The following is an 18572-nucleotide window of genomic DNA, read 5'->3' on the forward strand; positions in this document are numbered from 1 at the left end:
GCCAGCTTATTATCAGACATCAATAAGCTGGCAGGCCCAAGGGAGAAGATAGAAGCCATTGACATCAAGACAATCAAGCTCCTTACCATGTATGGAGGGTTTCACCTCAAATCCAGCACCCTGAGACTGTATGCTAAGCAGAAGGAAGGTGGCCAAGAACTAGTGAGTATCAGAACTACTATCCAGGATGACACAACAAAGATCCATGAGTACATCAGGAAGATGGGCACATAGTATTGCTTAGTGAATACCTCAGGCAGCAGAAACCAGAGAAAGAAGAAGAGCAAGAGCTCCCATGATGACAGACCCGCATGTACCACCGACAAACAGAAGAAGGGATATTGAGAAATCCCACCAGTAGTTAGCTAGACTGAAAGACATCACAGAGGCAGTAATCATGGCAACAAAGGAACAAGCTCTAAGCACAAGATCCATACAGGCTGGGGTCTAACACACCAGGCAAGACCCGAGGTGCAAAGATGCCCCTGAGACAATCCAGCATAACTGCAGGGTGTAAGATGCTAGCAGGCAGGGCATACATGGAACGCCATAACCAAGTGGCGGCCTAGTCCACAAGAACATGTACTGAGTATGGCCTAGAACTCCCAAGGTCAAAATGGGAGACGCTCCCCAAGGTGGCTGAGAATGACCAGGCTAAGCTCTTGTGGGACTTCCAGATACAAACAGACAAAGTGGTAATGGCTAACCAACCGGACATAATGTAGCTATGCCAAGTAGTAGCAAAATCAGGAAAAAAGAAAACACAAGAAGTTGGAGCCACATGCCCATATAATTTTATTTATTTTGTTTTTTGTTTTTTAGTGTGGGTGGGTTTACAGCAGGACTGTTCTGTGCTCTTTCGTCTCTGACTCGCCAGTTGGATGCCGAAGCGTCAGTGGATGTCTTCCAAGTAGCCAGGCTGATGAATCTCATGAGACCTGGAACCTTCAACAACATCGTAAGTTTGTCTGTCTCACAATAATTTTATTGTAATGTAATGCTGTAAAGTGTACCTCATTAAATTTGAATATTTAAAAAATATATAATTAGCATCAAAACAACAAGGCAGCTGTTTTTATTGTAATAGGCTCTTTAAATGTTGGGTTTTTTCTGTTTGTTTAAGGGTATAATATGCCTTAATGGCTGTGGCCTTTTTCAGTAGGGAGACAACAGTGAAACGGCAAGAAGCACGACAATGAGTTTGAGGTGTTGACTTCACCTCCAAATTCTCAATCTAATCAAGCATAAGCAATTGTTTTTTTCCAGCACTTATTTTGTACTGGACAAAAAAAGTCTGATCCATGGAGATACCTTCAAGGGTCTAGTGGAGTTCATGCTGTTTTGGTGGCAAAAGGGGTACCAACATGTCAATTCATTCATCAATTGTCAATTCATGTTAATGTTATTGCCACCTTGAGGTGGCAACAATCCCTTCAAGTTTTATATTGTAAAGATCCTACAATAATGCATAAAAGATCCCAAGCGCTTCAGGGCTCGCAAAATTTCAAAATCCCTGGTAGCCCTTTGGGCAGGGACTCTTCAGTTTTTGGTAGCCCAAAATAAATTTAAGTAGTCCGAATAAAAAAGAGAGCAATTTTTTGATTGATGTTTTGTTTCCCGTTTTGTTTCCTTTACAATATTATACATTAAAGTATAATATTGTAAAGGAAACAAAACATTAATCAAAAAATTGTTGAAACACAAATTACAACATTGTATAAAAATTACAATCATCAACTCAAATACTTGGTTCTAATTGAACAGAAGTTTCTATGAACTTGTAAGAACTGTGTAGGACATGAATCAGTCTGTGTCAGATCCTGAATTTGAAATTTCCACTGAAGTCACAGGTAAGAAACAAGTGGAACCAAGATCTAGGCCATTTGCTTTTTGAAGTTTGCAAAGACTGCTAAATTGTGCCAGTGGTAGTTCACTCTTTGCAACATAGTACGCTGTTTTAAACTGATTTTCAGGTTTATTTTTAGTATGTTATTTGCAATTGGTGTTTGTTCTGGGAAAGACATTGCAGACTGAGCAATAATGCATTTCTTGCATTTCTCATGGGTTCTAATGGGGGCCTTTCTTAAAATGACTGGTCCCAGTAACAAAGGCGCTTGTCGACTCAGAAATCGAGGGAAAACCAACAACACACCCGGCAGAACATCATGTTATTTACACAAGTGCACATAAGTGGTCCGCAGGTGCGCATTCGCTGTCAAAATAAAAGACACGCACCAGATAAGAAGTTGCAACGCGCGTTTGCGTCCATATAAAAAGCACTGTTTTTGTCCACTAGAGTGGGATTTTCACGGCACATTCTGCACCACATCTCTGTGCGTTCATCATCTGTTTGAAGCCAGCTCACCTCCTGCAACCACTTTTCCGAGAATATGTGCTTCTTTTGTGGTTCGGACTCCTTCTGACATTTCTTTGGAGGTGGAGGAACACCAAAGTAATTGCTTAAAGGAGCTTCTTCGACATCTTTAAGAGTTCTAAATAAATGTGTGTCCTCCTCCAGAATATCTTATGTACGCAAACACGTGTTGCAACTTCTTATCTTGTGCGCGTTTTTTATTTTGACAGCGAATGCGCACCTGCGGACCACTTATGTGCAGCCCCGGTTATATAGCTCGTCATTTTGCAGCCACAGAAATTATTTTGTCCATGAAACCATAAAGCTGCACTTTCTTTTTGCCTTATAGTCTCATTTGTCATAACTTTTCCGTTTTGTGGTAAGCTTTTCTTTGGCTGTCACTTCTTCACCCTGACCTCTCTTATTTGGCTCAGCAGAACTAAAATATATATCCTGCTGCTTTTACACACGGACTCACATAAGCTCAGCGATTCTCTGCGCGATCAACCTCTCACATGTTTAAGCTGCGGGAGATTTCACTTGTCATGTTTGCATAGTAAGCTAACGATTGATAAGACGATGTCAGAGGAATTGGTGCGCAAATTATCGTCACTCACCAATCAGTGCTGTCGCTCTCTATACACAGTTCGCACGATTGCAAAGTGAAAGCAAAAAAGAAGCGCAAATTCAAACGAAATTTCCGAAAGAATGCAAAAGCATTGACATATATTTTTCCTTCCTACGATAGCCCGACGGGCAGGGCAGAGATAGATTTTGGTAGCCCGACTGGAAAAATCGCTAGCCCCGGGATGTCGGGCTAGCGATTTTGCGAGCCCTGTGGAGCATATAAAAATAAATATACTTTTTGACCTGGAGCCATTTGTTTCAGACGAATGCCATTCTGTGCTCCCATTCACTCTTATTCACTAATTTCTCCAACCAGTTTTGGAGAGAAAGAAAATAACCTCAGTTTTTAACTTGCTCTCCTGACCTCAATTTAAGCACCACACATACCAAAAACCCACACATATGGACAACAACTTGTCAGGATGCTCACGGTTTTTAAAACACATAAATATCACATTTGATCTGAATGTGATATGGAGAAGCCTCATTTTAAAGCCATTTTGTGAGAGGAGTGCAAAGTGCTTCTCTTACAGGCATGACAGAGAGAAAAGGGGCCATTTTCTCATGTCATGCCTCCCTCATTTTAATATCAATTGCGGATTGGTTGGCCTGTGTCATAGTCCTACTCCCTCACCCCTAAGGGGCACACCTACCAGTGGCTGTCATGTGTTTTGTCAGGAAGTCTGTCAGTGGCTTACAGTCTGCACTTTTACTTCTCTTGTACTGACAATTTTGGATGCAAGGGACATATTTCTCTCTTTTTTTTTAACATCTGACAACTTTCAGTATGTTTAAAACAAACAAACAAACCACTTTTACAGTGTCTGCCACTTTATTGGGCACACTTGTTTTCACTGTACACAAACAAGCTGTTTATCTAGAACTCTTTGTTCACATCCACAGTGTTCCACATCCTTGCAAAAAACGTTTTGCAATTGAATTGTAAATTCTAGTTGTTTTAGAAGGATTTTAAATTAGATTCTGGATTTAACAGGGTCAGTACTTTTGCTGCAGTATTTTGGATCAAGTAAGTAATAATGAGTTACAATAGTCCAGCCTACAAATGTATGAACTGGTTTTTCAGGAAAAACTTTTTTCAGCAAGGCAGCATGGTGGTTTGGTGTTTAGCACTGTTGCTTTACAGCAAGAATATCCAGAGTTCAACTACACCATTTGGCCAGAGCCTTTGTGCGGAGTTTGCACGTTCTCCTTGTGTTTGTGTGGGTTCTCTCTGGGTACTCCAGATCCTCCCACAGTCCACAGACATGCAGTTAGTGGGGTAAGATTAACTGATGATTTTAAATTGCCCATAGGTGTGAATGTGAGTGGTTGTCTCCAGGGTATCCCACCTCTCCCACTGTAGTAGCTGGGATAGGCTCCAGCACTACCTCCTGAGCCACCTCGCAAATGTACAGGTCATCTAGTAATTAGAAGGTTGATGGTTCAATTCCTGGCTACTCCAGTCTGCATGCCAAATATCCTTTCGCAAGATAACCCCAAGTTGCTTTCCAATGTATCTATTGTGTGTGTAAATGTTAGATAGAAAGCGCAGAAAAAGAAGTGGATCGGTGATTGTGGCAGGTTGTAAAAAGCACTGCGAGTGGTAAGGTAGAGTAGAAAAATATGCACAGCAGGTTAGTTAAACACACAAAACTGTACAATGAACATATAATGAGTTGTTTACCCATTTTCTAGGAGCAGTACCAGTTCTTGTACAAAGCCATGCTGAGTCTCATCGGGACACAAGAAGACAAGAAAACTCAGTCCTTTGACGCTAACGGGACCATCGTGACGGAAACCACCAGCATGGCTGAAAGCATTGAATCCCTGGTACCAACGAATAAATAAAACCAACAAAAAAATACTACACTTTTACAAATGAGCAACAGCATTTCGTCCCTTCCCTGAAACCACCAACAGAGCTGCTAGTGAATCCAGACTCTTGCTACAATCACTCGAGAAATCTTGTCATTCAAGACTCTGCCTTTTGTAGATTGAGACTGGTATGAGTTTCCTCTATACAGTTTTGTAATGTGTGCCTTTTTGCTCATCTTGGATTTCTAACTGTGATATGAGCTGTAGACTAATTGTTCAATGTTTTTAATGCTGTACTGCCCTGAGACTAACTGTCAACGCCAATCTTATATTTATTGGCGCTGAGCCAAATGTGGGGAAAAAGGGAAAAGCTGCATCTTTTGACATCAAATGCTAAGGTCAAAGGAAAGACTCTTTGTCAGACTCTTTCAATATTGATTTTGTTAATGTGTCTTTAACAGAGTACTTGCTCTGTTAAATGTAAATTCTGTTTAAATTGGTGTAGCATGCTGCAGTCAAATATAAAATAAGGGTATCGAATAGTAGATTAATGTACTGTAAATAATATTATAATAATACCCTGAATGGACCAAATTTCTATTTATGCTTTTCACCTTTGCTTTTATTTTTGAAGGGTTTAATTCTAATTGCCTAGCTGCTTTTATACTATGGATTTTGTAACAGTCATGCATGGGTACTGACCTTTTTGTTTTTTTGGTTTGTTTTTTAGCTATAAAGGAATCGCTGCTGGCTTATTAGCTAAGGGATTAAATAAGGGAAGGAACACCAAAGAGAGCCTGTGAGAGTGTTTTGTTACTGTGTGTTGAACCACAAATATACCTGCAAAGATGCAACAGACACATGAACTATTAGAGGTTTGCTCAGAAGTTAGTTAAATACACTGTTTTGCATACAAGTGATGTTGGAAATTTCCAATTTAAACATTTGGTACCAAGATGATGTATTAAGTCCATTGTAGACAGCAATTAGCAAAACTGTAGATTAGCAGAATGAGTTTCAGCTCATTAATATGCAGCCTTACAGAGAACCAACAGGAGGCAGGTCAAAGGTCACAAGGTCCAGACAAAAGGAACAAAAATGAGGAGAAACAGCCTTCTGTGAGCCTGACAGAGAAGAGATGTTACCGAATCAAGAAACACCGAAAATGGAGACATACCCAATTCCATTTCTAATGATGATTCTTGTCTGTGGATTATACAATTCCCTTAACAGAGTCATGGACTAATCCCTGGTTATTTCAGTTGATCTTTGCATGTGTTAATCCAGGCTAAGACACTGTAAGAAATGTGCCTTTTCAGGACAGAAAATAGGTCAGTGTCCAGACGTATCCACATTTTAATTTGCATTTTTGACTTTTCATGAATACAAACTTAATTGGTCTCTGCTTGGTGCCCTACTTTATATAACTGCCTTTAAATCAAGAAGGAGCAAAAACGCTGATCATCTTTTTCTGAAGAGTTGAGCTCAACTAATTAAGTGATCAGAACCATGTCACAAATAAAAAGGTCACAAAAAGCAATACAGGTGCAAAAGTCTGTATTACGCAATAACTGTTTTTAATATCTTAAAGCTTTGTGCTGACAAATATCAGCCATAATTGTAAACATGTACATACTGTGTATTGATGCAAAAGAAATAGTGTGCTGCAGCCTTTATCATCATTTGGCCTCTTTTGGTGTCAAGATGATATATTAAGTCCATGCTAAGCACCAATTAGCAAAGCGGTAGATTAGCAGAATGATTTTCAGCTCACTGATATCCAGCCTTACAGGGAACCAATGGGAGGTAGATAAGTAAGTAATCAATAAAAAGATAAGTAAGGGAGAACTAGTGCGTGAAATGGACAAATCAAGAGTGTGGAAAGTTCTGAAGATAACAAGAAAACTGATTGCAGCTGTAGACCGTCATAATTCTCTTCCATTTGGGTCTGTGGGTGATATGTTCCCGTTGTGGTTGGGAAGTGAAGGACTATAGCATAATAACAATTATTATTTTGCTGGTAGTGCACTTCATTCATGATTCATTTCTATTGGAATTTAATTCAAATCTTCATTCTGAGCTTTCTCAGCAAATTCTATTGAATATAATGGTATCCCTAAAATTCATAAAAAAAATCATCCTGGCTAGTTGACATTAAATTCTCAGTGGATGGATTCTCAATTGATTTAAATGTTAGCGCATTTGCAATTAAATTACTGCACTGTTTGCACTAAGATCCAAGCATTACGAACACCAAGACCTCAAAGCTACAACACCAATGAATAAGGAAATCTTGTGGAGAAAAGGTCTTCTGCAAAATGTTGGAAGCTTAAACATGCTCAGAATGAAGGAAAAGATTCACTTTACCCAAATACCTTGCAAACAAGAGAATTCCACCTACCTGCACGGCTTTGCTATCAACATGGCTGAATCCGATGGATTCTGTAGTGCTCTAAGCTTAAAAATAAAATTTAAAAAAGCTTAAAAAATAAAAAAGGTCAGTTATGGATATAGTAACAATCCAACGAAGAAGAAATTTAAAAAAAACAACAGACTATTACATTTATAATTGAATTGTGACAATCCGAATCTATAAAAAATGAATAAGAAATACTTCACATAATAATTTTATTCATGCAATCATTATTTTATAAAGCAAAATATCAGAACCATCTGATTGTTTTTTACTAATCAAATCTTTGATTATTGTGAAGGTCAATCAAAAAGACAAATAAAAACCATTTGTTATTATTCAGTGTCATATTCTTGTTACTAACAGATTTAACATGAACACATGAAACTGAACCACCTTAAAAATACCACCTAAAAATACCATGTGGTACTTCTAGCTCGCACTACAGAGGACGAGCGACTCTAAATCGTAAACATTGCATATTGTGGCTCCGTGCACCTTAGGGAACATGGTAGACCATTAAAACTGATCTTATAGTATGTATCTCTCTCCCCCTCTCTCTCTTTATATATGTGTGTGTGTGTGTGTGTGTGTGTGTGTGTGTGTGTGTGTGTGTATATATATATATATATATATATATATATATATATAAACACCCAGCACGCCCCTGCGGGCGGTTTATCCTTCAAGCTCGGGTCCTCTACCAGAGGCCTGGGAGCTTGGCCCAGATAAATGCCACACAGCAGACACATCTCTACATCAACTGTTCAAAGGAGACGATTATACGATTCAGGCATTTATGGTCAAATGAAACCTCTACCAAGGAAAAGCAACAAGCAGAAGAGATTTGTTGGCGCCAACAAACACAAGGCATGGACATTAGACCAGTGGAAATCTGTGCTTTGGTCTGATGAGTCCAAATTTGAGCTCTTTGGTTCCACCAGCGGTGTCTTTGTGCAACACAGAAAAGGTGAGTGGATATTCTCTACATGCATGATTCAAACAGTGAAGCATGGAGGTGGTGTTTTGGTGTGGGGGTGCTTTGCTGGTGACACTGTTGGGGATTTATTCAAAAGTGAAGGCACACTGAACCAGCATGGCTACCACAGCATCCTACAGCAACATGCCATCCAGTTTGTGTTTAGTTGGACGATCATTTATTTAAGATAAGATAAGATAACCTTTATTAGTCCCACACGTGGGAAATTTGTTTTGTCACAGCAGGAAGTGGACAGTGCAAAAGTTATGAGGCAAAAATTAGAATACAATAAGAATAAATACAGTACACAGCTGTACAGAATAGAATAAAATACTATATACAGTAGAATAAAATAAAATAAATATACAATAAGATAAAAATAGAATACAAATACAAATACTATATACAACTGAGTAAAAATACAACGATGATAGAAAGGATTATTGCACTTAGTATTATTGCATATGTATGGATGTGTGTGCTTGATCAGTTAAAGTCTTTATTATGGAGTCTGACAGCAGTGGGGAGGAAAGACCTGCGAAATCTCTCCGTCCCACACCGTGGGTGCCGCAGTCTCCCACTGAAGGAGCTGCTCAGTGCTGTCACAGTCTGCTGCATGGGGTGGGAGATGTTGTCCATCAGGGATGACAGCTTAGCCGCCATTCTCCTGTCACTCACCACCTCCACTGGGTCCAGAGGGCATCCTAGAACAGAGCTGGCCCTTCGGATCACCCTGTTCAGTCTCTTCCTGTCCCCAGCAGAGATGCTGCCGCCAATTTTCCAATAGCAAAGTGACCCCAAACACACCTCCAGGCTGTGTAAGGGCTGTTTGACCAAGAAGGCGAGTGATGGAGTGCTGCGCCTGATGGCCTGGCCTCCATAGTCACAGTCGTCTGAAAACGCTCCACGTCCACACTACCGTTTTCAGTCGTTTTCACAGAGTTGTGCGTCCACACTGAAACGCCTAAAACGCTCACGTTCCAGTACTGTGCATGCGTGAAACGCAAGACGATTCGGCCTGCCTCATTTCTGTCAGCCATTTATTTACTTTCCAGCTCTTTGAAACATCGTGCCAAAATGTCAAAGACAAGCACCGAGTTTTTTTAATTGGACTAACAATGAGGTGGAGTTGTTGCTGCGAGTAACACAAAAGTACAAAGTTGCAAAAGCGAGTGAGAATTAAAGAATTTGAAGAAAAGCTATCTGGCGCATGTACAAAACTGACATTAATCTTTAATAAGGCTGTCAAAATTGAGAGCAAACAAAACAACTGCTGTGTAATGCCCTCCGCTATCTTTATTTAATTGGTCACTTAACTGCATCACATGAAGTCCTGTAGTGACTTCAGTTAGCACGAGCTTGTGACTCCTTGAAGCTGGATTTGTGGGTACTACCAGTTTCAAGCAGAGATCTTTCTTGTGTAAGTTAAATGTGTTAACCACTACATAAAGTTCTCACTAGTCTTGTGACTCTAATAGGGGACAAAATCTGCTTCATGTTGCTTTCAATAACTATCGACTGTTATCAGTCAGTAAAGTGTTCGCTGAGGTCACAGGAGGGTAATTCTAGACTTCAATAGAATCACACACAAAAAGAGGAGTTGCCCTCTGGCAGCCATTAGAAAGAATGCAGGATAAAGGCACTTGGCACTGAATTTAACACCTCCACCAAGCCTGAAATGGAATGAAAGAACAGTTGTCAAGGTAACAACCACACACATGCACATACATAAAAGAAATTGCTGGATTTATCAGATGGTACTGGGAGCATTATTTGGCAATGGAAATAAGATTGCCCACACAAGAAGGTACAACAAGGTAAACAAAACAATCTACAATGCTTCAGATAACTTTTTATTGTGAATTCAAAAAATCAGGGAGCAAACAACCTTCCTGGGTAGGCATGTTAGAGTATTATTATAAACTCAGAATGAAAGCAGGTAGGTGAGCCAGAATCTGTCTGAAGAGTTTAAAGGTCGATTAATGACATGAAATGTAGACAAGATTAGAATTTACAGTCATTTGCTCTTCTTGATGTTGTAGCTCTACTCCTGCAGGGTGCTTTTGGAAATGAAGTGTAGTCCTTCCTCTTTCAGCCGGGCCAGCACTGGTTCGTAGATCTCTTTCACCATTGGAACCACCAGACCCTTTGTATTGATTTCACCTACAAAGTAAGTATAGAGAGCCGGTAACATTATATTCTCAAGTATTTATCTAATATTCAGTGAATGAGGTTGGTGACTAAATTTAGTTTGAACATAGTTTGAATGCTCTCTGTAAAGTGAAAGACCAACGAAAATGAACATTTTTGAAAAGTGAAATCACTAACCGTTAAGAACCATCCGAGCAGCAATGGCTGCTGGGTATCCAACAGTCTTGGCCATGGCTGAGAAGCCGGTGGGGTCGCCATACACCACCAGGCTGATGTGTTTGGTCTCTAGTTCTCCAGTTGGATAGCGAACCCCCACATCGTTTCTCAGAATGATCATGTCTCTTTCTCCCTTATCTGATGACAAGAGGCAATAGTTTTTTTTACACTTGGTGTCACATTTAATACTCCTGTTCTTCTAATATGGTATTAATGAGCTCACCGAATGAAAGTTTAGTTTCCAAATGTTTTGCAAGGGCAGCCAAAATGCTCTCTGCATGGGGCACTAGCTCATCGCCAAGCATCCCTAAGCTGCAGAAATAAAAAAATGGTTATTAAAATAACATAACCGTTACAAAACAATACTTAAGGCTCGAAAGATAATTACTCTGCCCTAATAACCCTACACACTGCAGCGGCAGCCCACGTGTCCTTGGCTACATCTAAAGAGATGAGCATTTGCTTTTTGTGGCTGGGTTGCTGGTGAATTGAATAAATGAACAACAAGTCTTTCAATGTGAGCTGCAAGCGCCTTGCTTTTTACCCTTTAACAACACAGATGGAATGTTTCCAACAGTTCACTTTACCATCAGAGGAATTTACATTTCAATGCCAGTGTGACCCTCTTGCATTCACTGCCAGAACTGTGAGAACAATGACAGCATGAAGCCTTGGTCTGAAGAGACCCTTGGAAAAGCTAATTTAAACTGATGATTGTGCATACTACACCACTTCAGGTGTACTTGTTAGGCAGGCAGTAATAAGTGTGTAGAAGATGCATAGCCTTGCTCTTGGGGCGCTGTGTATAGGGACAACGCAAACTCAGAAGAGCAGTATCAATCACAAAAGAATATACCAGATATTTGGATGTCTGCTAAAGTAGTACAGGATTCCACCAAATGACAAAACAATTCAAATTATTTCAGGCTTCATTTCATCTTTATACTTTTGATAATCACTTTCTGACTTGATAAGGACGAGACTCTTCTGAAAGGTGCCAATTCTCACACACTGACAATATGATACAAGCTTTTACCTTCACATGGTTTCAGACTGGCCAAATATATTGAATAAGGGGAGTTTTAACATTGCATTTAGCTTCAGTGTAAACCATAGATGGTATAAACCAGTGGTCCCCAACCCCCAGGCCGGTCCGTGGCCTGTTTGGTACTGTGAGAATTTAGGCTCGGGTGTGAAATTTATGGCTGTCAGGATTTTTATTGTTAACTCGGTTTCCCTGGGTCTTTTCCCGTGTTGTAGTTATAGGTCTTATTTTGAAATAAATATTTACGCATTACCATAGCAACTAGAGAGCATTAAGGGGCAGAGAGGAGGATGTGACTCTCAGTGTTGTTGGCGCATTTCAGTAGGACGCTGCTAATAAAGTTACACAACTAGTTATTATATTTACAAAGTACCACAGTTCGTCGCTTCATTTTATTTTGTTGTATTTATCGTGACACCTTAGTGGCCGGTCCATGAAAATATTGTCTGGCATTAAACTGTGGCGTAAAAAAAGGTTGGGGACTGCTGGTATAAACAATAAAAGGCGCTGTGACATCACTCACTGGTTTATGAAGTACTGTTTTAAAGCCTCCCTCATCTTCGTGTTTTGAAACCGTATGTAATGAGTGAGCGATAGATCTGCCTGTGAAACTGCTAGTTATTTGCCAGTGTGCATACACAAGATACGAGGCTCAAAATGAACAAAATTTACAAAACTATTCATTTTAACCCCAAATGACTGACTGACCCATAAATTAATCAGCGAAATGTTGTGCACAGAGGCCAGGCCCAAGTGCAGTTTTCTTATTGTGTCCTACTGGACAGGCCTGTTTTTGCAAACACAGGACAGATCCTTGTTGTCATTAGACTTTTTAATTAGATTATAAGGCCACTGGACTCAGTAGTATATAGAGCCTAATCCTGGTTTGAAAAAAATATTAACATACATGGCAGCCATTCTCAGGTTCAAGAGTCTTGACGTCCCTCACATTTTTATTCTACTGTTCCCTTTCCCCCATTTCTATTAATCAGAAAGGCTTGAAAGTGAAAAGTGATTTAGTTTCTGAGATATCTGAAGACTTTTTTTAAAGGACCCATGGACACTATGAGAGAGATGGTACCAAAAGGAAATGTGTTAAAATCTTGAAAACACAATAGGAGAGAGACAGCTTAGCTTTAGTTGACTAAAAGAAGCTCTTTTTTTAACTTCAGGATGGCTTCTCACCATCTCAGAGTGTCCATCCTGAAGTCATCCTGCCCTGTGTGTTCATATACAGCTTGTTCAAAGACATTTTGGGAAACAGAAGAAGATAAATCCATCTGCTGACAGAGGAGTTCTTTCTGTAGAAAGAAGAGAAACAAGTCACTGCATCGCATTAATGAATCATGAGACTTCAGGGCTACATTTTGTAGGTGGGCTGCTATTTATTTGGTTCTCTTTGAATTGTCTTTTCAGATAAAAAGTTCTGAGTGTTTTCAGAGAAAACCCTTGTTACATCAATCATCATCAACCAGCTTTTGATTTCTGATAAACACAACCCAAACACGGAGCACTAAGGCTGCTTTTTCTTGTCGAACAGATAGCAGATGACAAATATTGTCTGCTGTATACTCTCATCAATGCCAGAGTGCCCCAGCTCACTGCAGCCTTGATGCTAATAAACAGCAACTGTAATAGGCTCTACTGTCACAGTCAAGAGCTTCAAAGCAGCTTGTTACATTAAACTGAATGACAGAAAGAAGCAGGGTGCACTGTTAACTGACTATTTTCCGCCCACATCTTTGGATGCTTTTGAACACTAAAAGAGGTTCTTACCCATGAAACTGGTGATGACGTGTGCTGCAGGATGGGACTGGGATCGCTGTTGATTAGACCCAGTTTAATGAAACCACTCATGGCCTTCGAGAAACCCTGAGTAACAGGACAAGAACGGAGGTAACCAAAATATGTTAAAATAAATTGGGTTTCAGGTTTAATCAGGGGATTATGTTACACGGAAGGAAAAGGTTTTAAATATTTTGCTGAGTGCTGGATATTTGCAAAGTTACGTGGACACAGAAAAATGTATATTTTGCGCACCTCAAGATCACAGTGATACCATTGCTGTGCACTGATTGGCCACGCTGATGATTAATGTAGGACTTGTACTTCTGTAGTACAAGTTAAGTTTAAAGCTCATTTTGTACCACTGCCAAATCTGTAGTGAGATTTAATGTTCTGGGCACTTATTACTGATGTGGCTTTGTTTGGTTAGTGTTAACTGATAACTCCATCCTCGTGTCTTAATATGGTCACTCCTGTCTTCAAAAACTAACATGGTAGGTGCCAAAATGCTAACACTGAGGTGTCAAAATGGGGAGTCCAAAACTCATGCATTTCAGAGACTATTTATGCCTTTTATAATCAAAGATAATTATAATTTCAATATTAGATTATTACAGATTATAATTACAATCTAATATTGAATTTAATTATTTCTTAAGCATAATAAATTCTGTATAGCAGTTGTATTTGTATGTGCAGTTTGTCTATGTGTGTTGTACCTTAAAACGCAGAGTTCCTCTGATGAGCGTGTGTGCTGTCTGGATGCCGTATGGCTCAGCGTATTTCGTGCTGTCACGATTCGGAAATCCCTCAAGGTTGAAACCTGGAAAGAAATCCATTGGAGTGGTGGAATCCATCAGAGAGCCACCAGGTGGGACATTTATCACCTCAAAGAAAGACAAAAAAATCTTATCTTTACTGAAAGTAAATAATAATAAAAAAAAACATATTAACAATTTATGGTCTTTTGAGACATCCATACCTGGTTGTCTTTGAGAAAAATAGCGGGACTGATAGTGTTGAGGAGGACACCATATGGGCTCCAGCTGAACTTGTAACGAAGAGGATTGTCTGAACACTCAGGAGCAGGAAGACCACCACAGAATGAGCTGTAGGACTCCACCTAAAATGTATTCAATGCATAAAGAATGATCAGACAGCTACACAAAAATGCAGCTAAAGCTACTGTTGATATGCAGAAAGTACTTAAAATATCTAGTAGCTGGTATATGTTAGTGACCAAACGGAAGCCACTACTCAGTAAAATGCACAAGGGCTCATCTTGAGTTTGCCAAAAGGCACCTGAAGGACTCTGACCATTAGAGGCAAAATGTTCTGGCCTAATGAAACAAAGATTTAACTCTTTGGTCTGAATACTAAGCTTCATGTCTGTTGGAAAATGTGAATTTAATATTTTTTTGAATAAGGCTGTAACATGACAAAATATCAAATACGTAAAGCACTGTAAATACTATCTGGATGCACTAAAGTGTATTTATAATGATACCAACAAATGTAATTTTTTACAGAAATGTCTAACAAAATTGTCCAAGCAAGGAATAGTTGTTAACCGGCAACCAGGTCACTGGCAGCCAAGGATCACTGATACACATCAGGAGAGAAGGCTGGCCCGTTTGGTTTGATTCAACAGACGAGCTACTGTAGCTCAAATTGCTGAAAAACGTACTGCTGATTAGAAAGGTGTCAGAATACAAAGTACATCACAGTTTGTTGCATATGGAGATGCATGGTTTCCAACAATGGGCACCCGAGCATCAGAACTGGACAATAGTGAAACTGAATAATGAAAGACAGTGGCCTTGTCTGATGAATTGCATTTTCTTTTACATTACGTGGCTGGCTGGGTACATTGTTTACCTTGGCAACACCTGGCACTAAGATGCATATGGGAAGAAGACAAGACATGGGAGCAGTGAGATGTTTTGGGCAATGTTCTGCTGGGAAACCATGGGTCTTGCCATCCATGAGGATGTTACTTTGAAACGTACCACCTACCTAAGCATAGTTGCAGATCATGTACACCCTCTAACCAAAACAATATTCCTTAATAGCTGTAGCCTTTTTGGAGCAGGATTGGTTTAAGGAGGACAAGAACGAGTTTGACCCTAACCCTAACCCTAACTCTCAACCTAATCAAGCTTAATAATCTGTGGCATATGCTGGACAAACAAGTCCTATTTATTCATATTTTTTTAATACATTATATTATTTATATATCATAACAGTTGCCTTAAGGTGCTTTATATTGTAAAGAAGCTACAATTATGCAGAGAGAACCCCAACAATCAGATGAAACCCTATTAGCAAGTACTTGGCAGCAGTAGGAAGAAAAAACTTTATATTAACTGGAAGAAACCTCCAGCAGAACTAGGTTCAAGGAGGGTCTAGCCATCTGCCATGACCAGTTGGGATTTAAGGGACAAAAGACACCCTGTGGAAAGGAGCAAGAGATTAATAATAAGTAGTGATTAAAGGCAAAGTGGTGAATAAACACAGCGAGTGAAGAATAAATAATGTTATGCCTGATCAGTGTACCAAGTAATCCCTGTGATCTAATAGTTCAGGCTTTAATCTGATCCAAATATTCAGCTTCTAGTTTTTTGCATTTTTGGTCTTTGTGATGTTAAAGAGAGAGGATATTCTTACAGAGCTATCTCAAGCAAATGGCTATCTGTAAGTGAAGAAACCCAACCTACCTGCTCTTCAGTGCGTTTTTGTAATAGGAGTTGCCAATCAAAAGCAGTGTTGGGCAAGTTACTTTGAAAAAGTAATTAATCATAGTTACTAGTTACTTCTTCAAAAAAGTAACTGAGTTACAAGATTCTAAAAGTAATTAATTATTTGAAAAGTAACTACTGCGTTACTTTAAAAAAAAAAGTTTAAGCCTCTGGGGTCCAAGGGTATAATTGGCCATTTTAAACTACTTTTGATGTTTCCTCTATATTACACCTTTAAAAACTATTTACTTTGCCTTGTTTGGTCTCATCCTTTTCAGCACAACCTCACGTGTCTGAATTTATTTACATAACAATCAGCTCTTCTGCATTCAATAATATGCCACACAAATTATTTGTGCCACTCCAAATATTTCTGTCCACTATAAAGGAGAACATCACAGCCTGACACCTGCAGGTCTGACAGCAGCAGGTGTATCACTCCTTTTTGTACCTGGAGACAGCAGGTTCATTGTTCTGACACACAACACAAAACTATCCACAACACTACACACTAACTACACAAGACAACACATTAACTACACACTCCAAAAAACACGCATATATATTGTTTATCATGACTCTGGTTTTACGTGGCCTATCAACACAATTGCTTAAAGATGTAGCGCCCAGATTACTTACAGCTACTTCTGTGCAACTGATATGAGATGCGGTAAACTGAACACAGCTTCAACCGTCTGTTTGTTGAAAAATAGTAACGGACCGCATTTTCTTGTTATTAACTGTAATGGCGTTCTAACGATAGGAACAGTAATTAGTTAGATTACTCCTTACTGAAAAAAGTAACACCATTACTTGTAACGCTGTTATTCCCATCACTGATCAAAAGAGAAGTTTAAACGGAGTATGGCGTTACGGAGATGAGTTAAAACTGCTATTTCAGTCTGTGGTTAAACTTAGGGGCTGCACTTGTCTAGTCTAAGTTAAATAAGATTAGTCTCAAAACCTGAATGAGGCAAAGTCACTGTAATATAGTTCACAAATACAAACATGAAACTGAAAATGAGTATAATAGGTCCACTTTAAAGGAGTAATAGTAGGTAGACAATTTTCAATTAGAGAATATTTTTTTCCTATGGTCTCTGAATTCAGCAGCTGTGTGATCCATAATTGGTTAGTTTATGCTTAAAGAAAATCATGCGTGGAAACAAACCTGGCAAATCAGTGCTTACAGAATAACCATTGGATTCAGCTTCCACTGTATGCTGACTGACTGAATGATTGCATGAATAAGCAGGTCTACAGCTGTTCTTAATAAAGTTAGTGACAATTGTATTTATGTATCTGTCAAAGTCTGATCAGGTTAACCACTTGATATGACAGAAGCTGGCATGAATCATTAATCTTGAGTTGTGTCTAGTTTTAAAGTGTTCAGTCTGTCAGAACAATATTGGGTTCAATTTGTTTGTTTACATTACTAGTTTCTAAGAAAAAAACAAAACAAATTCCAGTTCAAAAACTCCACATTAGCCTGTGTCTGTCTGCTTGAACTGGAACCTGTGTGAAACTCAGCATGTGTTGAACATAAAACTTTCCATGTTGAGCCATAGTGTGACTGTCCATGTGTGTTTGAACACTGTTTATATGGCACACATACAGGTGCCAGATTTTCTATCTCAGTGTTGCAATGTTCACTCACAGTGCAGCTTTCAGCTTTGGCTTTGTTGATACACTCCATGGCCAACATGTGGTCGATGCCTGGGTCCAGTCCCATCTCATTCACGATCGTGATCCCTGCTTCTTCTGCACTAATACACACAAATGCATTCAACATGTAAATATGCATTTTCACTTTTCATGACTATATTTCTTAATAATATTAGGGGGGATCTTTTCTGTTTTATTTTATTCTATTTTTGCTATGCATTTCACTTTCTTATCAAAAGAAAAATAAGAAAATGTCATTATAAAATTCAAAGTTTAAACTTTAAAGTCACAGCTTTTTATCCCATAACCTTCAAACGTTTAGCCAGTGCAATAATTATGTGACACAATAAGAAACAAGACTAACATTTGCCTATACATTTGTGCATCCCAAATCCTATGCATATGTTTTACAATAATTTATTAATACTGCTGAGGATGATGTGCACACATAGGAAAATAATAGAGAAACATTTATTGAAAGTAATCCTGAATTCCTAACAGACTTCTGTGGACTTGATCATTACCTGCTCTGCAACGCCTTCATGGCAGGACTAAGGTAGCTGGCTGTCACCATGTTCACCTTCCTCTTTATACAGTGTTTGGCGATAAGCGGATGGAACGAGTAAGGCAGCAAGCTGAGGAGAAGATGAAGGGGTTGACTTAAGTATAAGCGGACTGATATTTTAATCTAATAATGTAATGTTAAATTGTAAAACAGTCCAAAAATAACTGGGCTCCATTAAATTACTTTGGAGATGAAATGATAAAAAAATAAAAAAGAATTT

At 39.1% G+C, this 18572-nt stretch overlaps 2 protein-coding genes across 6 annotated transcripts in view; one reads left to right on the forward strand and one right to left on the reverse strand.

The window, feature by feature from the left end:
* LOC113026289 (receptor-type tyrosine-protein phosphatase zeta-like) overlaps positions 1-5653 on the forward strand; it is a 93020-nt gene extending 87367 nt beyond the window's left edge. For all 4 annotated transcript variants that reach the window (XM_026174882.1, XM_026174883.1, XM_026174885.1 and 1 more), the window contains 2 exons: positions 823-958; positions 4676-5653. In XM_026174882.1, the coding sequence (XP_026030667.1) occupies positions 823-958; positions 4676-4828 (289 nt within the window). In that variant the 3' untranslated portion in view covers positions 4829-5653. The remainder of the gene's footprint in view (positions 1-822; positions 959-4675) is intronic.
* A 4369-nt stretch (positions 5654-10022) lies between these two features.
* aass (aminoadipate-semialdehyde synthase) overlaps positions 10023-18572 on the reverse strand; it is a 104513-nt gene continuing 95963 nt past the window's right edge. For both annotated transcript variants that reach the window (XM_026174889.1, XM_026174888.1), the window contains exons 16-24: positions 18312-18422; positions 17780-17888; positions 14367-14507; positions 14104-14271; positions 13376-13471; positions 12785-12900; positions 10778-10866; positions 10516-10692; positions 10023-10350 (exon numbers count right to left, since the gene is read on the reverse strand). In XM_026174889.1, coding sequence (XP_026030674.1) covers positions 10232-10350; positions 10516-10692; positions 10778-10866; positions 12785-12900; positions 13376-13471; positions 14104-14271; positions 14367-14507; positions 17780-17888; positions 18312-18422 — 1126 coding nt within the window. In that variant the 3' untranslated portion in view covers positions 10023-10231. The remainder of the gene's footprint in view (positions 10351-10515; positions 10693-10777; positions 10867-12784; positions 12901-13375; positions 13472-14103; positions 14272-14366; positions 14508-17779; positions 17889-18311; positions 18423-18572) is intronic.

This window comes from Astatotilapia calliptera, chromosome 7 (genome assembly GCF_900246225.1).
Source record: "Astatotilapia calliptera chromosome 7, fAstCal1.2, whole genome shotgun sequence".
Classification (NCBI taxonomy): Eukaryota; Metazoa; Chordata; class Actinopteri; order Cichliformes; family Cichlidae; genus Astatotilapia; species Astatotilapia calliptera.